Raw genomic sequence first — 27,417 nt, forward strand, 5'->3', positions numbered from 1 at the left:
CAAAAAATTACCATTTATCTCCGAAACTACTGGGTCTAAAATTTTGAAAAAAATACTCAAAATAGTTCTTTACCTATCGATGACAGGAAAACCTATTAGAAATGTGCAGTCAAGCGTGAGTCGGACTTATGTACGGAACCCTAGAAACGCGAGTCCTACTCGCACTTGGCCGGTTTTTTATTAGTTATTACCTAACACCGGAATGAAACATTGGAAGATACGTACGCTTTACTTTATAGCTTTTTAACGATCAGCCTCTGATTGGAAAATGCAATGAATTTAAAATCACCGCGGCACTCGAAACGATTTAATAATAAAGACAACCGTTAAGGCTGACAGTTATAATGACAATCGATTGTCGAGCTGACTCATTACCATCATCATTATCATTTTGTTTCTTTTTAAAAATAAAGGAATGTCTCCTTTGTAAAATGAGCCAGCTTAAGGATTTAAGGTAGTTTCCCTCCCGACTTATCTTTCCACCCTGTATGTGCAGCCATATTTTTACACTTGACTGTACCTATGGCTCCTCTATACGATGGGCCAGCGCCGGCCACTCCAAGGGACGCATGTATGCGTTAGAGCATGGCAAACACAACTTGTCAGTCAGTAAGAACCAGGGAAATTATCCGTATCTAATATTTATTTTCATTTAATCAAATCGTTATTATTATATCATATTTTGATTTAATTTCATTTCTTTCTAATTTCAATTAATTTATTTATCTCTATAACATGTGTAACAAAATGACATTGTATAGCATATAGAGCATAATACTAACAATAGTTTATAAGTCATAGTCGTAAGTACTAACAAAAATGATCTCAGTTGGTCCTTAAATAAATGATAATTAATTAATTTTAATTATACTCACCCTTTTCTTTTGGGTGCCAGTACTAGAGTAAGACAAAGTATGATTCTATCTGTGTGTTTGAAACGACTAAACCCCTTCTGGCCAAACCAGCCCAGTCCTTATTCCTACCTGTCTCTGTCGCTCCCGAATCCAGTATCAACGGAATTCAGCTAGATTAAATAAATAATGAAATTGTTTTGTTTTCGCGGCCAAGGTTTATTAGCCTGTCTTTGGTGATGAATTTTCATGTTTTAATTATAACGAATGATTGGCGAGGTCTTGCATTTTGTTTTATTTTGTGCCTTTAGGCTCTTTAGGATTTGGGGTTGATTTTGTTTATTGATAATTTAGTAAGTCTGCCAAGTGGCTTGTAGTTAAATAATAATTTAAATATTATTGTAAAATAAAGGCACTAGTTTATATTTTATCAGCAAAGATCTTACGGAGTCTACGTGTATCTATCTTATACCTTTAAGGCCCACTTGCACCATTCTACTAACCCGAGGTTAACGGGTTAAACCTGGAGTTACCAAGGTTACCAGTACAATTTGACACTAAGTTAACGGTTTGACCGCTTAACCTCGGGTTATTGGGATGGTGCAAGTGGGCCTTAATGAACAATTCTGTTTATTTATAAATATAATATCTACCTAACTATACGAGTATTATACCTATTTCGGGAATCTCGGAAACGGCTCTAAGGATTTCGATAAAATTTGCTATATGGGGGTTTTCGGGGGCGATAAATCGATCTGGCTAGGTCTTATCTCTGGGAAAAAGCGCATTTCTGAGTTTTTATATATTTTCCGAGCAAAGATCGGTCTCCCAGATATTTGGTTTTTATTGCAATAGTCAAACGACAGCAACAAGCTTACAATGATGTAAACAATGCTATTTCAAAAGTAGTAAATTGGTTCAATGTTAATAATTTAATGTTAAATGAGAAAAAAACTAAATGTATTAAGTTTGTCACTAGTAGTAACGTAAGGCATGTGCAAGCAAGTGTCATTGTGAAGGATGAGGAATTGGAATTAGTTGATAGTACAGTTTTTCTTGGTATAACTTTAGATTCTAAACTCCAGTGGGGTCCCCATATTGCTACTCTTTCGAATAGACTGAGCTCTGCAGCTTTTGCAGTGAGCAAAATCCGTCAGTTAACTGATGTGAAAACAGCTCGATTAGTATATTTTAGTTACTTCCATAGCATTATGGCATATGGTATTTTACTGTGGGGCGGTGCTTCAGAGATAAATACCATTTTTGTTCTGCAGAAGAGGGCTATTCGAGCAATATACAAAATGAACCATAGAGACTCACTTAGAGATAAATTTAAGGAAATTGACATAATGACAGTGCACTGTCAATACATTTATGAGAATATTCTGTATGTACATAAAAATATTGTAAATTTTAGGAAAAATTGTGAAATCCATAATATTAATACTAGAAATAAACATAAGTTCGCAGTGCCCTTCACTCGGCTCCATAAAATTAAAAAATCATTCATGGGTAATTGTGTAAGATTTTATAATAAACTTCCAAACCATATTACTGAATTATCTATTAATAAATTTAAGAATTATGTAAAGCGTAAACTTATTTCCAAAGCTTATTATACCACACAGGACTACATGAATGATAATACAACGTGGGATTAATTGTTATTCGAAATGATTATTTATTTATTAGGTATATTTGATTATTGATGAGGAAATGGATATTCCGATGTAATATTATCTACTTGTTTGTTACTTATGCTTTTTTTTGACATTTAGATTTTATTCTAGAAATTCTAGACTAGTATTTTTTTATACTTTTTTTTTAATTTTTTTTTAATGTTTGACGATCCTTTTGTGAAATTCTTAGTGTTAAATTTGACATGTATAATAATCCAATTTTATTACGGAATAATATTAACATCAATAAATTGCTCTGATAATTAGATTAAGATTAATTACGATTCATAAGAGCTTGTTGCTAGGCCTACATGAATAAAGTATATTTTGATTGATTGATTGATTGAATACGAAGGGAATCGTAAGAAGGAAATAAAACAATTGTTTAAGTAATGCTTATTTTTTATTTGCATAAATGATGTTTATTATATATCAACTATACTTATACATGACTAACACGAACCTTTTAAAGTCAAGTTTACAATTAGCGAGTCAAGTTTACAAAGTGTCAGTAGATCTGTATGACGTCAGGTGCTGATTTAGTGGTCTCGGTGCTCAAAGGGCGCCCGTCAGCTTCTGTTAAGACGAAACAGGAGCTGAGTTTTAAATATTTTAGGTCCCCGTCCACCCGATACCCGTCTCACTAACGGAAGCGGCTCCTAAAACTAGTGCGATAAGGACAAGGCGAAAAATCCCGCGTAAAAAACTCAAAAATCGAGGTTTCGTACTCGACTGTTTCCTCCTCCAAAACTCAACCAATCCTAACCAAACTTGGAAGTCTACATGATTATGAAATTATCTGTGTCGGACCGTTTTGTTTTTTTTGGCTAATTGATATCAGTTTTGAATACTACGCCTCTCGTTGCGGCATAGTCAATGAGGCCATTTTGGCCATTTTTGAAGGGCTCTAGCGCCTTAAAAAACAAAAATATCAAAAAAAGAAAAACGGTCCGACACAGATATTGACAATATTAATCTGTGTTGAAAAAATCATTGCTGTAGCATCAAAACCCACAGAAGAAACAGCCGAGTACGTTTGTATGGAGAAAGGACCACTCCTGTTGGCTCTTAAAACCAAAATATTACTTTGCTAATATTGTTCGTTAAGAATCACGCCCCTATTGTTGTAATAATAATGTACTTTATTTAGCTTATTGTTCAATAAATTAAAAAAAAAAAACTAATTATTTCCAGTTGTTCCAGAACACTGAAAGGCAATCCTTTTTCGCAAACATGTAAAATATCAAAAGAATACACAATACATACTAGTTATTTACGATACAAGTGCGTAAAAGAGAAAATTCGAAACGAGTGGCGATAAATTAAAACACGACCGAAGGGAGTGTTTTAAATAGACACGAGTTGCGAATTATCTATTCGCACGTGTATCGTACAATGTTTTACAGTACATATGGCCCTTTAAACTTTTGACATCGCACGTAAAGTGCTATTTTACGCACTAGTGCGGAAAAATAGGACCATATGTACTGTAAAGGCTCGGAGTAATTAACAATGGAGCCGCCATTAACAGGCATTCCCCTCGGTCGAAAATAGGCGGCCAATGGTCAACCATATGTATGGACTGACGTTTATCTGACATGACGTACCTATACATTTGATGTGCCCCTCCCCCGCAAAAAACGGCAGACTATTTTGTACCGAAAATTTTAGACATGGCGTCTCCGTTGTTAATTACTCCGAGTGTAAAGGTATATTTCGGTGCTACTCGTACTACTACTTTGAAAAAATCTCGTATCTCACACTGCTACTCAAAGGCGGTTACTCTGTCTGTATGCATCCCATACATAGATACCACTTTTTTTTGATTGTCAAAATAAGATACATGTTTTTTTTTTCAAAGTAGTGCCGATGTGTTAGGTAAGGTGCGTTGTGATAACTTCAAGAGTGAGATAATTTTGAAAATCGCCAATTTCTACTATTTAAACTAGGAGCACTTTCCACTGTTGCAACAATAAGGCTTGGAAAGTAGGTAAACGTGTCTTGGTAAGCGTTGTAGTAGTGTGACTGTTGCTAAGGATTACCTTAGCAACAGTCACACTACTACAACGCTTAGTACTTCATACCTATTAAGGTATGAAGTACTTCTACCGGGTGTGGCCTGTAAAATGAGCAAAAAATTTAACTGTAGGCTGTACTCTTCATACTGATCGACATTTATTCAGCGACTTTTGAAAATAACTTGTACTTTGATTTTTAATATACTTAAAAGGTTATTCAAAGACGCAATGTCATGGTATAATAATATACTCCGCCTGGTACTCTCTTCCCGTCTTTTCTAAGTCACCTGACTGACACAAGCCTACGTCATCATGTGACAGCGATATATCACAATATGCGATAGCGCTATATATAGCGGCCATGTTAGTGTGACGTAGGCCTGTGTCACTCTGGGAAGAGAAGACCATGTTTTATTAGACTATGCGCAATGTATTGCGAATTTTGTTATGTTTAAGGCTTGACAAGCAACGTCAATCACAATAATATGGCGTGGCGATGGCGTCCATTGAAGATAATATTTATTTTGTATGTAAAATAGGGAGTCTAAATATTTCATATTTTTTAAAGTTGTTGAACAAAAGTGTCACCGTTTGAGGAGTACAATCTATGTTTTAATTATTTGCTCATGTTACAGGCCACACCCGGTATTTTAGTGCGATTTTCAAAATTAACCCGCCGGAGAAGATACTCCAATTAAATGTAAGATACATTTTATTTAAGTTTTTCGCTGCTATCGGTAGATTCATGGTTCATGCCTGGTTAGAGCTACTCACGTGAAGTGGATTCTTGGGCCGTAGCCTGTCTTAAAAGTTCCACGGTAAGGCGGGGGGTGGGGGTGCGGGGAGATACTCCGGACCCTGCACGGCTATTGGAGCCTGACTTCGACCCTGGAGCTGTCGAGAAAGCAAGGGACAAATATCTGATGAACTAGAGAAGGTTAATACATATTAATATAAGTGCGAGCGAGATGCATAGAAAGTAAATTATGTAGACGTTCAGCGTATATGTCAGTTTTGACATTGTCTGTGATACATGGTACGGGTGGACCCTTAAGGTGACAGTCCATTTCCAACGACAGCTGCATTACTGTTCATTTTACTATGGAAATTGACAATGACAGCGACGCGTTCAGTACCGGTAGTGCAGCTGTGGTTAGAAATGGAATGTTACCACTATTCGACAAGCGACGTTTGACGTATCGTGCTGATCTCCCGTTGATGTAAGGCCTGAGTTACACTTGTAAGTTTTACTTACGTAAGTAGGGACACGGCTATACTACAGAATGAGAGATAAATATCGTTATCTCATTCTAACAAATAGCTTTGTCCCTACTTACGTAAGTAAAACTTACAAGTGTAACTCAGGCCTAAGAAAAATCATAAGTTCTCCAATACGTAAAATGTCTTAATTTTACTTTAGCAATCCACAGTTAGGTGACAACCAAACCAAACCGAACCACCCCGAATTCAGAGTTGAGTTTTGGTTGTATTATATTATCCACAGTTGATCGCATCAACACTTGATAGAATCAACGTGCAATAAAATTAACTGTTTATTTGACTTGGGTGCGAAATCTGATATTTGTACCTACATGTCGAGTTTGGCCCCAGTTCTGATTTGGGGTATGATAGAAGAAGATAAATTTTCAGCTTGCCTCAAATACCTACTCTTCTTCTTCTTTTCGTGTCGAGGTTCCATTATTTATACGATGGATGCCCAGTAGGCAGCGGTGTTAACAACCCTACCTACTCTAAAATTTTATGTCTAACGTCTCTCCTACTATTTGGAACTCACCATTAGTTGTAGGAAGTATAGGATCCATTTGGAACAGACTGTCTCTGGTCTGACACCCCGTATCTTGAATCTCTTGTACTAGTGTTGATAAGTCTCTGTTTTTCTCTTCCTTGCCTTTTTCCCTAAAAATACAATTGGGTCAGAAACGTTGAAGCTGGCGTCTTTTCTGTAGAGATTACAAAAGTTCACTATTTGAATACATTTTACTAGACTATTAAGAAGTAGGTTTTAACATGACTATGGGGATACAAAATTGGCTTTTTTTAAAGTCTATTTATTTTATGATGTTCAGGAAAGATGCATAATCTTCACTCGTAGTAAAGTTAAAAAGTTTTAGACACAATTGGTTGGTTGGTTGTATAAGTATACCTACGTCAGAAAATTCTGATAATCACTCGTTATTGTATAATGTTAGTTATTTTTTTTTCAAAATTATCAGGTTTAAGTGTTGCTATCCTAGTGGTAAGGCGTGCGACTTTCAAATCGAATGTTGTGAAGGTTGTGGGTTCGAATCCCGGCTCTTACGGTGAACGGTAAGGTCTAGTTTCCCCTCCGGTTTGGAAGCTCGGGGTGCCTAACCAAGGTGACAATCGCTTACGACAACGATACGCTTATGTCTATCACTCTTCCAAGTGCGACAGTGACAGTTGCGTTTCATTCGACACGGAGCGTAAACGATTGGCATACTGGCTACGCACTGATCAGATGGCAATTGTTTTCATAGTGCCTGTGTCAAAAAATACCAGAACAACGGAAGTTGATGATTTATTACCTCAATAACTCTTCGTTCCAGCCGAGATCCCTCAGGGGTCTACTCTTGTGCCTACTGTCTTCCATCGCGCTAGAAACATAGAACAGAAACATACAAAGTTGGTAGTGTCAGTGTCACTGGTTTCAATAGTTGGTTGTCAACAGGAGCCTTAACTCATAGTCAAAAAGTTTTTGACATCGTCATCATCATATCAGCCAGAGGACGTCCACTGCTGTACATAGGCCTCCCCCAAAGAGTGCCACAATGACCGGTCTTGTGCCACCCGCATCCAGAGGACTCCCGCGACCTTTACCAGGTCGTCAGTCCACCTTATGGGGGGTCTACCCACGCCTTCCGGTACGTCGTCGCCGCTCGAGAACCTTTCCGCCCCAATGGCCAATAATAAAAACACTGAAAATTCTCCTTGGTCGGTTTTACCTCAATAACTCTTCGTTCCAGCCGAGGTCCCGAGTGGGTCTGCTCTTGTGCCTGCTGTCTTCCACGAAGGGCTGAGTCTCAGGCCAGCTGTCGTCGTCGACGCGCATGCGTAAGAGGTCCGACTCCATACTGGTGGACTGGAAGCACAGGATAAATAATAGTACTAAGTACAGAAGATTCACTCTCCAACAAAACGCGTCTGTTTCGATTAAGACAGATATGACCGCCAGGTGGCGCTTTCATAAAAACTAGTGCCTACGTCACATCATGAGATTAGTTGTCAAGCGGACCCCAGGCTCCCATGAGCCGTGGCAAAATGCCGGGATAACGCCAGGAAGAAGAAGATGACCGCCAGGTGGCGACAGCGCCACGCGCGGCTTATGGCTTTCCCCAAAATTGGTGTGGAACGGATGTACTTTTAGCTACCTACCTGTAGCAAAGCGGCGAAATCGCGGAGTGAGCCACGCCTGGTGAGGTGTGCAATAAAGAGTATCCTCTAGCCGCCCGTATGTCAAACCTTGCCAAGCAAAATGAAATTTTATTTTGTCAACACAAAGTTTAAATTAGAATGGAACAGGAGACCTTTTTATAGGTCTCTGGGCAGCTAGAGGGTATTATATTGTTTTGTATACCCTCTGTTCATCAAACGATCAAACGCCGCAAGTGGAACTAGATCAGCCACACGTTGCGAAGGGATTTCGATCACATCCCGAGGCAAGCCCTCGACTGGAACCCCCAAGGAAAGCGGAAACGCGGCCGCCCTAAGCAATCCTGGCGACGGACGATCATCGCAGAGGCGGCGACCATTGGCAAGACGTGGAGCGAAATGAAGCGCGTAGCTCAAGAGTCTCAAGACCGAACGGGATGGCATAGCACTGAGGATGCCCTCTGCCCCATCTAGGGGACATAGGATATTAAGTCAAGTAAGTCATACCCTCTGTTGGTGCGTATGCCTGTTCCCTTCGTTGGAGTGGTTGTGATGTTCGAGACTGGGACTCTCCCGGCACCTGCTGGGCTTCGGGTCAAGCGTGAGCTGGCTGGCGGTCTTGTTGAGGTCATCGCGGGCCTGCGACTTGTACTCCTGACACAAATAAATGTAGATGTAAAATAAATTTAAATAAAATAAATATTATCATCACAACATCATCACACAAATTGTCAAATCTATGTCTCTAGAAGGAGGATAGAAGTGGTATACGCGTGCCTCCGTGAGGGACCAAACATACGCGACGCTATGATTAGTCGAATTAATTTCTTGCCTACCACAATCTAGATATTAAATGTACGGTGGGGAATAAAAACAATGTGAGACTGTGACAAGGACAAACAATACTTAATAGCTCTTTCACTGCTACTCCTACTGAAAGATACATAAGACTATCCTGTTCGGTCATTTCCTCCCACCCCTCATGCCTGATCCAGTTATATATTTGGGGACAAATGGGGACAATCTTACACAGAGAGAAATGTCTTTAGGTATATTTAAGAAAACTCACGTTGATTAACTTCTGGTCGTTGTATAATTTCCGGATGCACTTGAAAAGGAACACGGCGACCATCCCGGACAGGATGAGCGAGAACACGATCAGGATGTTGCGGGTGTCCTTGTCTCGCACCAGCGACTGCGCCTCGCCCTGTACACATGGACAGACATCGGATTTTAAGGGGCAAAATTTAATTTAAAAAAAATAGGAATTTATACTGAATATTAAATTATTTTACACCATCCATGAAATAAAGCACCAGATAATTATTAGAAAAACGCAGGAGTTATTTTTAAACACAAGTTCTATTTAATAAATCGGATAGAAATATAAAAGGTAGGTGAGTTGACCGTGACGTCACGATGTAATGTTTCATATAAATTCCATATTAGCCAATCGTTTTGACAGTTATAAAAAAGTAACTGATTTGACTAGTAGGAAAATACCCTATTTCTCTGATCAGATGATCGGGGAAATCCTGAAGAAAGACCAAGAGCACCATAAACCTGCGAGCGTGTATGAGGAATGTTATAAAAGTGAAGGAAGCGTAAGAGGTATGTCAGAATCGTAGCAAGTGGAAATCTGTGTGGTCTCTGCCTACCCCTCCGGGAAAAGGCATGATTATATACAATGTATGTATGAATTAATGGATGAACCCGAAGGAATAGATGAGCACTAACCCGGGGTTAAGTGGTTAAACCGTTAACCTAGTGTCAAATTATAATGGTAACCATGGCAACTCCAGGTTTAACCGGTTAACTCCGGGTTAGTATAATGGGCCTCTTGCACCATTCCACTAACCCGGGGTCCACCGGTTAAACCTGAAGTTACCATGGTTACCAGTACAATTTGACACTGGGTTACCGGTTTAACGGGTTAATCCCGGGTTAGTGGAATGGGCCAGTAGAGTAGGTAAGTAAGTAAAGTATACCTTGCACTCGACAGGGTCTTCATCGTTCTTGAGCCTGCAGTGCGCTATTTCGTCACATCTCAACGATGAGGCGATGCACGTGCTGTCTTTGCAGTCAAACTCTGTGTCCGCATCGCATGCATCTGGTGAACAATATACACATATGTGGCATTCTATCACAGAAGGGTCCTTATGCTTCAAGTGCGATAAAGTTTCAACATAAAGAAAATTGATAGAATGGTCCTTATTGCACATAAAGCATAGGGAGGGTCCCTTTGTAATCGAAAGTCACAAATAAACTAGATGCCATATACTAAAGAAATAAGTTATTGGCAAAATAAAAACGTTTTTTAGAAGCTTTTATCGTTGACTGTACTTTTCCACAGACAACTAATGTAATATCTTTAAACGAGCAATTCTTGTATATTTATTTATATATCGGGGATCTATAAATCTATCAATAGCATACGCTAACACACTTTCATGCATCTTACTTAAATAGAAATGACTTAACTGTGGTAACAAAATGGAATCAATTTAGACTAAATACCTACAGGTGCTTAACTAAGTACCTATATTTTATTGCAATTTACTCCTATCTCTTTCAGCCAGTACCGTCTTTACCAAAAGCCACACGGGGCCCGTGCCTAAGCCCCATCGTCAGGGGGGCCCGAAGGACAGACAGTAACGGTATATTTGATTACCCATAATAAATAGAAGATCATAAGACGGGCCTGGGCGAGTACTCCTGTCACTGTCACCTTTGGGCAGGAGCACCTGGATGCCAGCTTGGACCCTTCGACTCAGTCCAAAGACGCGCTGTACGAATCGTCGATGATCCCAAACTCAAAAGCGGTATTCTATCTTCCAGACAGGGCCGTCTTAAACTATGCTGGGGCCTTTGGACACATAAGAATTTGGGGCCCTTTTGCAAAGTAAAGAAAGCGAATTAAACTAACATGTTTCTACTATGACCTTCTATTTATTAAATATATGTACTGTTACTGTCTGGAAGCGCTGGTGGCCTAGCGGTAAGAGCGTGCGACTTGCAATCCGGAGGTCGCGGGTTCAAACCCCGGCTCGTACCAATGAGTTTTTCGGAACTTATGTACGAAACATTTATATACTAGTCGCTTTTCGGTGAAGGAAAACATCGTGAGGAAACCGAACTAATCCCAATAAGGCCTAGTTTCCCCTCTGGGTTGGAGATCAGATGGCAGTCGCTTTCGTAAAAACTAGTGCCTGCGTCAAATCATGGGATTAGTTGTCAAGCGGACCCCAGGCTCCTATGTGAGCTGTGGCAAAATGCCGGGATAACGTGAGGAAAAAGAAGATGTACTGTTACTGTCTGTCCTTCGAGGCCCCCTTAGGATGGGGGCCCTGGACACGGGGCCCGTGTGCCCTTATGATAAAGACGGCCCTGCTTCCAGACACTAACCGGCGGTACGGAATTGTGTGTATATAGCGCTGAAGTTGGACCTCCTGTCGATAGTATATAGCCGGATGTACATGATGTTGACAGGGCCCGGGATTTTCTTCCCTTCTTCCGTCCAGAGCGACTTGGCCACTGAGCTGCAGTACTCCCCTAACCTGTAAATGAGTTAAACATTTTATTAGTTTTATTAAGAGCCCATCAACGTGCACACTAGCGCCACTGATAAATAATCATGATTATTTAAATTTAACGAAAGACACTTAAAAAGGGGGGTCGCTACGTACTGTATTTGGTATTTAAGTATACCTTTTAATTACATTTTTAAAATTAAAAATAAGACATCCATCACTACGAATCGTCGCACATCTCAGAGATAAGTTATACACTTTTATGAGGGTGACTTACATTTTTTGATTATTGTTATGAGTTAAACACAAAATCTCACAATATTTCAAAATCCAATGTTACTTGACGACCGGTCTGGCCTAGTGGGTAGTGACCCTGCTTGTGAAGCCGATGGTCCTGGATTCGACTCCCGTTAAGCATATATTTGGGTGATGAGCGCAGATATTTGTTCCTGAGTCATGTCATGGGTGTTTTCTATGTATACAAGTATGTATTTATCTATATGAATACGTATGTAATATCGTCGCCTAGCACCCATAGTACAAGCTTTGCTTAGTTTGGGGCTAGGTTGATCTGTGTAAGATGTCCCCTGATATTATTTATTTATTTATATTTATTTACTTACAAATGTTCGAAGTTTGGTTTGGCGCCAAAAATTTGCACCGTGTTTCTGGTACAATTGTTCGGATTTGCCAATTGGAACTTTGTGATGTTCAGATATATCTGAAAATTACAAGAAAACGTGTTAAAACAATGTAAATAAAATTTCCTTTCTATTCTGGGACGAATCATGCTATCCCTTTCGGCTATTTAGGGTTGTCAAAATTCAAGTCATTATCTTATCTGTGGTCGTACATGCAAAAGAACGTCAAGTGGTGCCCTAATAATTGCTTGGATTAATGCTGAGCCGAACGGAGCCGAGTTTGCCCGAAGTCAGGAGTGTCTCCCTACTAATCTGACTGTTAGCTGTTCGCGTGTTCATTTCGCTCAGACTTGTCCGGACAAGTAGTGCGAGCGAGACACCGGTGCGAATGGCAGCTAACTGATATGACTCCGATATCATTCAGATATCGGTTTGATGTCAGTGCACTTTCGAATTAGCCTGCAACTGGAAGCTTGCCAAAATTACCTGGGTCCCCGGCTCGGCCTCTATCTTCCACTGAACGTCGAGTGGGCCAGGGGTCGCCGCTCGACACTTCTGGAGGTCTGAACTGGTGCTGGTGCCGTCGATGGTGCCGCTGTTTCCACTTTTGGTTATGTAGCAGGATCCGTCTATTGCTCCTGTTGAAGAACAGTTCAGCAATGGGAAATTAGAAGGTGTAATCCTTCCTGAACATTGACATATATACCTATCTAGGGACTGGCCTTACGGGCAATAATAATGAGGCATGACAGGGACCAGTACAGCGGTGTGACACCGCTACGACGCGATTGGTTGATGAGTTCGCATCACGCACGCGATTGGTCGCAATTAGTTGCGATAGACTGCAGGATTATTGGCTGGTATTCGTGAGCGATACCACTAAACTCATACCATTTTAAATGCCCGTAAGGTCAGTCCTAGATATATGTATATGGCCTTTTTGGGTCACTGAGCCAGTAAAGTACATAGATGTTATAGGGTAACTTCAAAGCGGGGTAAATTGATAATGGCAAATATCTACTAAATTAGAAAAACTTTCTACTGCAACAGTAAGCGATATAACAGCAGCGTAAGTGTTGCTAGATAGAGTATGAAGTGCCTCTAATGCCCACAAAATGGCAGAACCTACTATGCACAAGAAAACGTACGAGAACGGTAGATAAATATCAGCACTTGCTATGGCAATGTACATGTTTATGTTTCCAAATCAGGCCACAAGATGGCATCAGTCAGGATGCTTACGACTGCCGATCTTCGGTTGGAAGTTGACCTCGATGGTGAAGCCTGCATACTCTATGATGTCGTCTGACTTGAACTTCAGCCACAAATAAGGCCCAGTGGATGTCACTTGCGGAGGAAAGCCTTTACCGCAATACCTGTACTCCGGGCGTGCGTAGCCGAATTTGCCGTTGCGGATCTAGAAGGAGAAATAGGTAAAGGTGGTCTAGCAAATCTCGGCAGTAGAAAAAGGCGCGAAATTCAAATTTTCTATGAGACGATATACCTTCGCGCCAACATTTTCAAATTTGCCGCCTTTTTCTACTGACAAGATCTGCTGCCCACAGGAGAGAAAAATGTACTGTTCGCGCGAACACACTAGTTTTCTCTCCTGTTGGCAATAGTTAACAGCTTGTGGCCATGTAAGTAATGATTTTATCATAGTTCTTTAAATAGTTTAAATAAAAGGAGGACTTTTTCACGTGGATAAGGGTTAAATAAGAAAATTAACCTTTATACCCTAGTAGCATTTTCGTTGGGGCCCACGGTGCCAACGGTAGGGAAAACGTTGGGATGAGGTTCGTTCCGTAGCCAACATTAATTTTGTATTGGCCCACCATCGCATTTACCAACATTCGCTGTGGCACAGATGCCCAACAATGGGCCTTTGTGTATTTTGGTACCGTTGGCTAAACAACGATAATATTCGTTGGCCCAATGATGACATATATCGCATTTACCAACATTGGCAGTGACAGTGATGCCCAACAATGGGCCTTTGTGTATTTTGCTACCGTTCGCTAAACAACCATAACATTCGTTGGCCCAATGGTGACGAATACCGCATTTACCAACATTGGCTGTGGCACGGATGCCCAACAATGGGCCTTTGTGTATTTTGGTAACGTTGGCTAGTCAACGATATCATCCGATGGCCCAACGATGACAAATATCGCATTTACCAACATTGGCTGTGGCACAGACGCCCAACAATGGGCCTTTGTTTATTTTGGTAACGTTGGCTAATCGACGATATCATCCGATGGCCCAATGACGACAAATATCGCATTTACCAACATTGGCTGTAGCATTGATGCCCAACAATGGGCCTTTGTGTATTTTGGTAACGTTGGCTAATCAACGATATCATCCGATGGCCCAATGATGACAAAAATCGCATTTACCAACATTGGCTGTGACACTGATGCCCAACAATGGGCCTTTGTTTATTTTGGTAACGTTGGCTAATCAACGATATCATCCGATGGCCCAATGACGACAAATATCGCATTTACCAACATTGACTGTAGCATTAATGCCCAACAACGGGCCTTTGTGTATTTTGGTAACGTTGGCTAATCAACGATATCATCCGATGGCCCAATGATGACAAATATCGCATTTACCAACATTGGCTGTGGCACTGATGCCCAAAAATGGGCCTTTGTTTATTTTGGTAACGTTGGCTAATCAACGATATCATACGATGGCCCAATGACGACAAATATCGCATTTACCAACATTGGCTGTAGCATTGAGGCCCAACAATGGGCCTTTGTGTATTTTGCTACCGTTCGCTAAACAACGATAACATTCGTTAGCCCAATGGTGACGAATACCGCATTTACCAACATTGGCTGTGGCACGGATGCCCAACAATGGGCCTTTGTGAATTTTGGTAACGTTGGCTAGTCAAAGATATCACCCGATGGCCCAATGATGACAAATATCGTATTTACCAACATTGGCTGTGGCACTGACGCCTAACAATGGGCCTTTGTGTATTTTGGTACCGATGGCTAAACAACGATAACATTCGTTGGCCCAGTGAGCACAAATATCGCATTTACCAACATTGGCTGTGGTACTGATGCCCAACAATACCAGTTCAATTTGCTTGTGGCGTCACTAGATGGCATTACTGTGTCCAAACATCGAAGTTATAGTTATTTTCTCGATTATTCCGGATATAATCATAATATTTTTTAAAAGTAACTTATAAATCTAATAGCTATAACTATAAAATTTATTTATAAATTTAAAAAATTGTATTTTACCCACATTTTCTCAATTTAAATCTCAAAAAACATAAATCTCGCTTACGAAGTTTCGAAGTGCTGTTAGTATATATACAAATTAGAGTGTATAGTAAGTGTACTTGCTGTGGCAGTACATGTACTAAAATTGGAACGACACAGAGAAGATTAACAACAACTGCTCAAACTGCTGCCTAGGGCCTTCATGTGGATACAACCAATGCCTACCGTAGTGTAATTGTAATATTTATCAGCAAAGGCCCAACGTCGTATTACACAACCACTTACTTAACGTAGGGTAACTGTAGGACTCGTAAACAAAAGCCCATTACATAATTAGACTGTAGGCACACTATAAATTACACAACTATTTACCTACGGTAGTATTGTAAGAATCCTTTAGAACACAAGGCCCAACGTTAAAGTTACAATGTTGGCCCTTTGTGGGACAAACTGTGTTGGTCCTTCAACCTGGTGCACGACTACCTACCGACCTACCTGACTTGCCGTTGGGTAATTGTTGAATTTGCAGACAGAAGCACAACGAAAAAATTGCCCTTTTTTATTTTTTTGCAGTTGGCCCTACAGCAAGCCATACGGCCAAATGTAACAATTAACCAACCATCAAACAAATGTGTATAGGCCCAACCACGACCCAACCAAAACCACCACCGTTGAATAATTGTATGATTTATTTTAATAGGCCCAACGAAAAAATTACTCTAATGGCCCTCTGTTGGGAATCTTCGGGGGGGGCCTTTGTCGAGGGCCCTCCAGCAAATCGTACGGCCAAATGTAACAATTAACCAACCATCAAACAAATGTGTATAGGCCCAACCACGGCCCAACCAAAACCACCACCGTTGAATAATTGTATGATTTATTTAAATAGGCCCAACGAAAAAATTACTCTTATGGCCCTCTGTTGGGAATCTTCGGGAGGGCCTTTGTCGAGGGCCCTCCAGCAAATCGTACGGCCAAATATAACGGTTGCCCAACTAATACGTAAACAAAGGCCCAACAAAATCCCTACAAGAAAATGCTATTAGGGTAATTTTTATTTTGTAATTTATTTATTTATTTGCTAGAATCATGGTTACATAGATGTTAGATAGAAATATAAGTCCAGCACAATTCTGCCGACTTACGGCGTGCAAATTTTACTATACATACTTAATTACTAACATGCATTTACTCTACATATATTTACATTTCACAGATTAATTATTGCTTAATAACAATGTCAATATTTATAAATAGTTCATTACCAAAATGAGAATAATTACATTAACGGATGTCCTACAGAATACTTGCATTAATTAAATTATAATTAGATAAACCATTTTACATAGAATTACATTTGCAGCCCTTTATTGCGCATAATTATTAAATCTACAGTTGGTTTCTTTTAAGAATTCCTTGACTGAGTAAAAGCACTGCTCTTTCAACCATAAATTAAGTTTTTTGCAAAAATTGTTATAATCCATGTCCGTTATTTGTTTTGGTATAGAGTTATAGATTAAACAGGCCATGTAGTAGCAGTTTTTGCGGTACAGTTTTAGTCTTGGGGCGGGCATGGTTAAATTAACTTGAGTTTCAGCTCTCCGGTTGAAATTGTCGTTCGGCTTAAATAGTGACATATTTGCCTTTACTAGTTTAGCTGTTTCAAAGATATACATGCCCGGTAGCGTCATAAATTTATTTTTAATGAAAATTGGATAGCATGACTCCATTGTGCCTAGACCCCAAATTGCTTTCAAGCATTTTTTTTGTGCGACAAACATTTTTTTTGTGCGACAAATGCTCTATTTGCTTCAGAGCAAGCCCTTAACTCTACAGGAAAGACATAACACAGTGATCTGTTTGACCCAAATAGTGAAACGTCTATAATTATTACTAAACTTCATTTTTTTCCCCCAGTACAGAACTGGTTTTTGATTCCTGGTTTAGTTTACTAATGATTTTTCTCTCAGTGTACTTCCATAAAGATTTCAGGAAAACGGATAGATATACTATAATGTAGTAAATAACGCTTACCTCTAAATAATCATTTACACAGTCAGCACTATATTCTATCTCGAACACGTCCACGAACGTCAACTCTATGACCTGCCCTTCCTCAGCTGAAACAAGAAAAACAACTTAGTAATAGGGTCCCGTTTTATCCTTTGGGTACGGAATCCTAAACAAAAAAACGTTTAATGAACTCTCCGACATAGGCCAATAAAATTAGATTTTTTCCAGGAATTAATTCCCAGCAAGCTGGAAATCATCTTAATACCTTCATTTGGTTCATTTAGCGTAATCCAAGTTTGCTCCATTCCAGGAGTTGTGGAAAAAATTTTGCTCATTTTTAGTTTTTTGCTTCTAGTTCAAAAATGGTACGTCTGACGGAAAATTTACGGCATTATATACACACGTACAGTCAGCAGCAGAAGTTGCTAAGCGGGCGAGGTGTTCAAGATGATCTTGACTTGTTAAGAGATTACGTGTCAAGGTAATTTTGAACATCTCCTACGCTTAGCAACTTCTGCTGCTGACTTTACATACACACACACACACATTCTAGATGCGTTATAGTTTAGATATCAACTAGTTCTCTTTTGCAGCGCAATTCGGGCAACCAATGTCACTTTTACGTATAAATAGAGTAAGATATCTATTCTATTAGATGTAAAGTCATATCCTGTGGAAATCGTTCAAGAGTATCTCCAGAATCGCGCAAATGTCAAATTAGATAGGTTAGATCTTAAACATATCGTTATCGTATCTTGGTGATGTCTAAAAGATGTCTAATAGATGTCTATTTCATAACCCGAATCGGGCCCATAGACTGGGGGCGCAATCTCACCTTCTATAGTAGTAAAACACGTGGTGTTGCTCGTGTAAGTGCCTTCTCCGGGTTTGTTGTCTTGTTCCCCAACGTTCCTCGGATGCGTCAGGCGTTTCTTCCCAGTTTCAAATGTGAACGGCTGGCACCGAGGATCTTCATTTGTCTCTCTTTTCCTCCTAGCATTTATATTGTATTGTCTCTTTCCATCTCTACGTTCATTAGAATGTATATTTATATGGCTAGTGTCTTTATTATTTTCGTATACATTTGGCCCTTGTACTTCAGATTCGTACAATTCGTCAGGAGCAAGATTGTTTATTTTCTTATTTTTATCATTTATATTAAAATGCCTCATAACATTTGATTGTTTATGTTTATCTTTAGTAAAACTTGTTATTGTATTAGCAGTATGTTTAAAATTACTATATAAATGTACTAATTTAGGATTCTCTTCATGTATGTCATCTTTTTGTAGTTCAGCATATTTAGTTGTTTTCGATGTTGTGCCAAAAATCGAACAGACTGTAATAGAATAAAATTTATAAATTATTTTACACTTTTATTCTTAGCTTATTTATTTACTGAACTAGATGAAAACCCGGCTTCGCTCGGGTAAAATAAATAATAATAATAGGTACTCATTTTGAAATGAGTAATTATTTACTTTTAGACTTCAAACCTTCATCATGGCGGTTACATACCTATCTTATCTCAGAAAACTTTAAATCTGTAACATACAATTATAACTCTAAATACTTACTATTTCGATATATCTGAAAACAAATATGTATACCTAAATGAGACCACAGATTAAATAATAGTACTACCGTAACAAAACCGAACTTCGACAGCGATTCAGGGACGAATCATGCTATGCCTTTCTAAGTATGGCACTATATAGTGCGTCAAGCAAATCTTGTCAGTAGCAATGTAAAGCAAACTAAAGTAGGGCAACACTCAAAGAGTAGTATTGCGCTAAGAAAAGCAGCAATGTAAGTACAATGTACATCGAACCTAAACTTTTTTTTCCGCTGAGCGCGCCACTGAGCGCGCCCGTCAATTCAAATTGACACTCACGGATTCTCTATTGAAAATGTTTGAAATTGTTATTAATAGGTATGGACGGACAATTTAAAGCGGTGTGTGATGTTGATAAAAATGATTAACTAATTTTAAGATCTCAAAATAAAATTAGAAGTGGACTATGCCGTTAAACAAGAATGTATGAATAAAATCATTGCTTCAGCAGGTAGATGTCCTACTACTGGATTTTAATATTTTATTAGATTTCTCAGTTGCCACCGTAGGCATTGTAGGCATCTTAGCTTTGATTAAGCACAATCTTATTTAATATATTGGTATTTAATGGTGACACAGCAGAAATATTTCTTGAAATAGAATCTATTCAGAATGTAAACAAAGATGATGGCTGTCATTCGCGATCCACATTCCACAGATAAAGCACAGATGACACGCGATTTTCGAATTATTCGAACACAGTGTTGCTAACCCGCGATTTTTCAAATTTGCCGCCGTTTGCTACTGACAAGATTTGCTTGACCCAGATATATACCTTTCGGCTATTTAGGGTTGTCAAAATTCAAGTCATTATCTTATCTATGGTCGTTATTTTTTTAGAATCGATAAATATTTTATTTTAACGTCAATCCATTGGTTTGATAATAACTTACCAAGTGCCAAAAACGTCAAAGCTAAAGGATTCATTGTTTACGGTTTCTGATATTCTTCCAAAAGTTTCTCTTATCTTACATTAGTAACATTATAGTTTGTAATGCACTACCACTCCTTTTACGATTGATATTGCTACTTCGTTTCTAACACGTTTACTTTTTGTTGTTTCTTGAATATTTCCATTTCTCTATTATTTCGCTGGGTTGTTGAAATCTGTAACATGCAAAAAGCAAAAACAATTTGTTCAACTGACCTGTCATTTTAGTAAACAAAACAAATACAAGTAGGGAAGAAAATCTATATATTTTTATTAAATATTAATTATTTACGTTTTCAAAGATTACACATAGGTAATTTATTTTAGTTAAAACAGAACTAATGGCCAATCTAGCTGTCATTTTAGTGGTTATCGGGGCTATAAAAACAGAGTTTAAGAAGAAACATATTTGTTTGTATAAGAATAACAAGTTCTTTATTTATATAAGAATAAAAGTTCTCTCAGTTTAGGTAAATCTGTGGCCCAAATGGTCTCACACGGCCCGATTCGAACTGTAAGATACGTCAGTTAATGGATAAAAACGATATTTATTACAAATACAAATACAAATACAAATATTTATTGATAACACCAATGTTACATGTCAAAGGAATTAGGTATACATTGTATAACTATAACATAATTATGTTGTTACATAATTTAAATTAATCATTAATTATCAGAAAATAATCCAATGTCAATAGTAATTTATTACATAATTTATGTGCATGGTAACTCAAAAAAGTCTCCCACGCTGTACAAAGTTAAATCAAGCAGCCACTTGCGTAGCCTAGTTCTAAATGCTGCGGTGGAAGCTGCATCTCGGATATACTGAGGTAGCCTATTGTAGGTACACCGGCGGGCCCATTATGTAGACTGACCGTATCGACTTCGACAGCTTGTGATTCGGCGTTATGAGGCGGTAGTGGTACTTGTCTTTACGGAGAGGACGGCTAGCATTTCGACCTTGACGCTTAAATAAATGAATATTTAAGTGTGTGAATAATGCCACTTGGTATATGAGCTCGCCAGGCAGTGTTAGAATTCCTAGGTCCCTGAAAACGTTCCTACAGGAAGTGTCGCTGGATATTCCCACTACTGCTCTTACTGCCCGCTTTTGCATACGGAACACACGTAGAGAGTCTGCGGCACGGGCCCATAGTTCCGCACCATAAGTCAGTAGGCTGTGGACGGTCGCGAAATAGCAGGATCGGACTACACATTAGGTATCTCTGTGTCCAATGTGACGTTTCTTCAAACAAAAACATCACTGTTGACACTGAAATCTAATCAATGTCGTTTCTAGATCTATTAATTGACGTATCTTAAAGTTCGAATCGGGCAGTGTAACCAGCACGGATATAATGGTCAATCTTGTCTACGTGACAGCGTGATAAAACGGTATCTGTCACTTTTATCCTGCGTTAGAAAGTGACAGTTACTTTATCTCGTAGATAAACTTGGATAATGCCAAAATAATGAAATATAATTGCATAAGGCCCACTTGCACCATTCTAATAACTCTATTTTAAGCGTTTAAACCGTTAAATCAGTGTCCAATTGTACTGGTAACCATGGTAACTCCAGGTTTAAACGGTTAACCCCGGGTTAGTGGGATGGTGCAAGTGCCGCTTAGAAATTTAATCGCGTTATTTGGATAAGAATAAAAGTTCTTTCAGTTTAGGTAAATCTGTGGCCCAAATGGTCTCGGTTGGCGCCGGTCCAAGCTCGAATGCCTGACCGTCTAGTCACCGTGCGACTGTTAAATCTACTGTTATAGTTTTACTGTGATCAAGGTCCTTGATCAGAATCAATGACATGTGTTGATTAAAAAATATCTTATAAATGTTCTTGTATTGTAAAAATAATACAGTCTAAGGTAACACCAATAAGATATAACAAAAATTAAAAACGCCCCCGCGGCATTGTGCCAAAGATGCTGGCAGCATTCCCTCGCTGAATGTCAATACTAATGCGCTGCGAGAGAAAGCTGCCAGCTCTCTGGTCACCGGTCACCAGTAATATCCGATATGGTTTGCAAGACTTTGTTTTTTAATTTTCTCATATTCCCCCTTAAAGAGCCCCCTATGCTTAAAATTCATTTGTTTTTATTACATGTCCGTCTTTGGGTCACAGACTTCCATATGTGTACCAAATTTCAACTTAATTAATCCAGTAGTTTTGGAGCAAATAGGCTGTGACAGACGGACAGACAAACGCACCACCACTCGCTATAAGGATTCTGTTTTTTCCTTTTGAGTTACCCCGTTCTTAATATACTTAATATGTTTAGGTTAGTTACATTACAATACAATCATCACAACACAGTTCTATTTAGTTTCTCAGAATCGCGACTGACATTGGCATTCCGTACAACTCGCGACAAATCTGCAGTTGCAGTTGCAGTCGCAGTTGGAATTAGGTTAATTTGCTAAAACGACTGCCGATGTCTTCGTGAATTTAAGTGTTTAAAATAAACAAAATTTTAAAGCTTTAGTCAGTAGAAATTAAGGGTATAAACCACATCTAATCAGCATTATGGAAACACTTTTGGTATGGAAACACTCGGCCCGTGGGGTCCCGGTGCCCTGAAAATTTTCGGAGCGTTAGCAAAGACTGCAAAGAGGCTGGTGGATGTGACTGGGGACCGTGGGGCTGGCATCTTCCTCGCACAGCGCATTAGCATTGCAATTCAGCGAGGTAATGCTGCCAGCGCCTACGGTACCTTGCCGAGGGGTGATTTTTTTTTGTAGTTTAGGTTTAGGGATGTTTTATTTTTATTAATTTAGCATACTTTTCGTTCATAAGTTTTTATACAACATCAGCATCGAGCCGCATTTTATACAGTATGTGTCTGACCATGGGGCTTTAAATCCAGGGCTCGATTCTACTTGCTAAACTGAGCTACTTTTACTATGGGACCAACCCTAAAATCGAGGAAAAATTTTTTGGCTTTTCCATAAAAAGCGTCGACATCTGATCAGCCAAAATGTACGAAAAAGTAAAAAAAAAATTCGGGATTTCGGGGTTGGTGCCATAGTAAAAGTAGCTCAGTTTAGCGAGTAGAATCGAGCCCTGGATTTAAAGCCCCATGGTCAGACACACACTGTATACTGTGTGTGTCCTTGTGATACGAGCAAAAATGTAAATTGTAAGCTGTGTATGATTCGTTTTTTTTTAGCATTAGAAAGTACTTGCAAGAAGGTAAGCGATCTTAACATGTCTTTTAATTGAAAAACGCTCTTCTAAAATAAAAATAAACTATTACTTATGAAAGCAGAAGAATATAAATGATCGTATTAGATTCATAATTATTACGTATTTGGCGTAACTTATTTTTAAAATGTGTTTTTCAATTAAAAGACACATCAAGATTGTTTACCATATTTCTAATGCTAAAAAAAACGAACTATAGGTATACTCCTCAAATTGACCAACATTTGTTCAGCGACTTTTAAAAATTATGAACTTTTCTCTTTTTGTTTTTCATACAAATTAAATACCTAACTCCGGAAGCTCCGTCCGGTCCGGTCACGGCCCGGTTTAACGTGAGCCATTTCTCCCATGTACAAAATGCGGCTCGATTCTGCTGTTACCTATGAGATTTACCTACACCCTTAATTTCTACCGTGATTCCTTTTTGTGTTCTGTCATGAATCTTCTAACAGATAGGTAGGTAGTCCAAAATTTCATTAACACTGCCTAACCTCACTTGTAACTACCAAAAACAATCTTAAAAATAACAAAATCTTGCAATATACAGACGCTTTGTACAAATAATATTTAATTATATGGACGGGTACAATTTAATTGCTACAGCGATACAATTTAATCGTTTATTTTTTACCTTAAATCCGATGTTTCAGCTACTCAGCTGCATCAGCTGTGGTCAGGGAAAGACACGATGATTTGGTACCATCGAACTGACCTGATGATGAAGACAGACGCTGAACAGTGGAACTCTTCGGTATAGCTGCTAGAACCCACGAAATTGGCTCCTACGATTTTGACCATAAATTTTATTGATATACTTAACGACTCTAAAGAGTCTGAAGTATTAGATTCGTCATTCTGTTTAAATATATTTTTTTTCAGAAACTTATTTTAGTATGTGGGTTATAAAAACGGAGTAAAAGTGACACTTTAGCAAGAGCGTTCTAATTCACACAGTTCCACGGTCACGAGTTATTTTAGTATTGGTGCGTGTGCGCAGAGTCGCGGTCGCTTCGGTACTGGGAAACTTTGTCAAAAATGCGATACTTGATAATGTGGGCCGATTGTCTTTTGGGTAAATCGAATTTTTGACCGACAGTTTTAAACGTCTCTTCAAAGAGTTTTTCGGAACTTATGTACAAAATATCATTTGATTTTTACCAGTTGCTTTTCGGTGAAGGAAAACATCGTGAGGAAACCGGACTAATCCCAATAAGACCTAGTTTCCCCTCTGGGTTGGAAGGTCAGATGGCAGTCGCTTTCATAAAAACTAGTGCCTTTTTTTTTTTTTTTTTTACGTGGAGTAATGCATTTAGGCATTCCGCCTAGCCGGGGAACTAGGACGGATATGTCGGACTCGTGGCCAAGGGGCCAAATACCGACTAAACCCTCCACGGTATGCCCGTCTCGCAGCAATAGTGACGGTGAACACGGAATCGCAGAGCATTCTACCGCGAACACCGCCTGCTGCCGACAGCCGAGGCTGTCCCCCTCCTTGGACCCGAAGGCCCTGGAGCCGAAGCTCCCCCTCTCGAAGGTAGTATGCAGGGCGACACCACACACTGATCCCTCATGACAACCTCCACGCCGGGAGGAGATGGAAAAACCCCGGGTTCCACCTCCTCAGGTTGTCTTAGCGATTTTTTATAGAGGTGGTCATCCTCGTGGCCACCATGCCGGCGCCGGCCAGCAGTGGCAACCCCCCCGGCCGTCATCATAGGCCCTCTGCCTAGACGGTTACGGGGACCGCAGTTTTATACAGGTCAGCGGCATTCCTGTGCCCTCACGCGCCCAAAGGCGCCCGGCCCGAAGGCCCCATCCGCGACCGTAGCCGCCCGGCCCGAAGGCCCCCTCCAGCACACACTCGGGTGAACTCTCCCTAATTGAGAGGACACCCTGTGCGGAACCCCCTCAACCCCCCCACGACAGGACATTGGCAGCACCGGTAAGGAATCACTTGAAAATCAAGAGATTATTTACCGTTGCCCCCGGGGTGCACCGTCCAAGAACCCTTCCCTTACCCCCGGATCAATTAGATCAAGAGGAATGAGAAGGGACCTGGCGCTCTGGGAGGTTTCCTGTCCGTAGCACCCCATAAAAAACCCCATAAAAACTAGTGCCTACGTCAATTTTTGGGATTAGTTGTCAAGCGGACCCCAGGCTCCCATGAGCCGTGGCAAAATGCCGGGACCACGCGAGGAAGAAGAAGAGAGAGTTTTGAGTGTCTCCTCAGTTCTTTCCTCTCTCTGTCTATCTGTGTGTTGTGTTCTTCTGTCTCTGTGTGAATGTCTCTTCGTCAATTCTTGGGATTAGTTGTCAAGCATACCCCAGGCCCCCATGAGCCGCGGCAAAATGTCGGGATAACGCGAGGAAAAACAGAATTTTGAGTGTCTCTAGCGTTACTCAAAAGGTCTCCGGAGTTACCAAAAAATCGTGTTTTGTATATACATAGTTTCTGTTTATTAGATTTAATTTAAGTTAAAAACAATGAAATTATATCCCGGTGGACCCGGTTGTGTAATTAAATATTGATAACGGGGATTACTGGTGATTTACTCAAGGTCTGAGTGAGACGAAAACCAAATCAATTTGTCAGAATAGAATAGGCCTCTATAATCATCTATTTTCGCAATGACACGTATTAGTTTTGCGATGGAAATGGACTGTCTGATTTAGTGTTTGGGTACGCCTTAGTTTTTTCTAGATTTATTTGCGGCCCGATACGAACTTTAACATACGTCAAATATTACGCCTAGATACGATATGGAGACATAAATTAATATATATAAGTATAAATGTAATATTTGTATTGTATTTATGTTATACTAGCTGTTGCCCGCGACTTCGTCCGCGTGGAATCTTATCTTCAACATTTTACATCTTTAGTACCTATAATTTTCATATCCAAGCAATGTTGAAATTAAGTACTTTGTTTTAGCAAGTTGTATGAAGTTTTAAGTCAAGTGGATTTTGATGTTAGTTGCTGAAATTACTTTTCTTGTATTCTCATAATAGATAGGTACCTATACAAAGATTCAAGTTCCGCATTCCGCACTCACAAAATATCTGATCTCCATACAAACTTTCAACCCCTTTCTCACCACCTTGGGGGATGATTTTCAAAAATGCTTGAATTAGTTTTCATGATTTTTAATTTATTACCTTTTTTTCCAAAAAGTTAAAGTTCCCAGCTTAAAATAAAATTTGCATCCGCAGACGAACTTCCATCCCCTTTTTAACCCCCTTAGGGGTTGAAATTCCAAAAATGACTCAATCACTTTTTTTGTGTTCGGCTATTATGCCTTTCTAAGAAGTTTCAAAACCATTTGTAATGGGTTCAAACTTTCAACCCCTTTTTAACCATGTTAGGGGATGAATTTTACAAAACGCTGATATTACTTTTTCTGTCTTCTAATAATATCCCTAAATACAAAGATTCAAGTCCACCACTCGAAAAAATGTTTGATATCCATACAAACTTTCAACCCCTTTTTCACCACCTTAGGGGATGAATTTTCAAAAACGCTGAAATTAGTTTTCTTGTATTTTAATAATATATCTTTTTACGAAGTTTCAAATTCCTAGCTTAAAAGAAAACTTTAACCCCATACAAACTTTCATCCCCTTTTTAACCCTGTTAGGGGATGAATTTTACAAAACGCTGAAATTACTTTTCCTATCTTCTAATAATATCTCTAAATACAAAGATTCAAGTCCCACACTCGAAAAAATGTTTGATATCCATACAAACTTTCAACCCCCTTTTCACCACCTTAGGGGATGAATTTTCAAAAACGCTGAAAATAGTTTTCTTGTATTTTAATAATATATCTTTTAACGAAGTTTCAAATTCGTCGCTCAAAAGAAAACTTTAACCCCATACAAACTTTCATCCCCTTTTTAACCCTGTTAGGGGATGAATTTTACAAAACACTGAAATTACTTTTATTGTCTTCTAAAAATATCCCCAAATACAAAGATTTAAGTCCCGCGCTCGAAAATTTTTTTGATATCCATACAAACTGTCAACCCCTTTTTCACCACCTTAGGGGATGAATTTTCTAAAACGCTGAAATTAGTTTTCTTGTATTTGAATTTCATACTTTTTTACAAAGTTTCAAGTTCCTAGCTTAAAATAAAATTTGCACCTGAAGACGAACTTTCATCCCCTTTTTAACCCCCTTAGGGGTTGAATTTCCAAAAACGTGGCAATTAATTTTTTTGTAATCGGCTATTATGCCTTTCTACGAAGTTTCAA

The 27,417-nt window shown here is 39.2% G+C and overlaps 1 protein-coding gene across 1 annotated transcript in view; it reads right to left on the reverse strand.

The window, feature by feature from the left end:
* Positions 1-3,038: 3,038 nt before the first annotated feature.
* Positions 3,039-27,417, reverse strand: part of LOC134674169 (neuropilin and tolloid-like protein 1) — a 35,496-nt gene continuing 11,117 nt past the window's right edge. The window contains exons 3-16 of the mRNA XM_063532224.1: positions 18,236-18,426; positions 17,422-17,507; positions 13,373-13,547; positions 12,617-12,768; positions 12,113-12,210; positions 11,365-11,516; positions 9,948-10,069; positions 9,029-9,166; positions 8,467-8,613; positions 7,533-7,669; positions 7,116-7,184; positions 6,344-6,465; positions 5,323-5,442; positions 3,039-3,106 (exon numbers count right to left, since the gene is read on the reverse strand). Of these exons, the coding sequence (XP_063388294.1) occupies positions 3,039-3,106; positions 5,323-5,442; positions 6,344-6,465; positions 7,116-7,184; positions 7,533-7,669; positions 8,467-8,613; positions 9,029-9,166; positions 9,948-10,069; positions 11,365-11,516; positions 12,113-12,210; positions 12,617-12,768; positions 13,373-13,547; positions 17,422-17,507; positions 18,236-18,426 (1,777 nt within the window). The remainder of the gene's footprint in view (positions 3,107-5,322; positions 5,443-6,343; positions 6,466-7,115; positions 7,185-7,532; positions 7,670-8,466; positions 8,614-9,028; positions 9,167-9,947; positions 10,070-11,364; positions 11,517-12,112; positions 12,211-12,616; positions 12,769-13,372; positions 13,548-17,421; positions 17,508-18,235; positions 18,427-27,417) is intronic.

The sequence above is a fragment of the Cydia fagiglandana genome, chromosome 19 (genome assembly GCF_963556715.1).
Source record: "Cydia fagiglandana chromosome 19, ilCydFagi1.1, whole genome shotgun sequence".
NCBI classification, from domain to species: domain Eukaryota; kingdom Metazoa; phylum Arthropoda; class Insecta; order Lepidoptera; family Tortricidae; genus Cydia; species Cydia fagiglandana.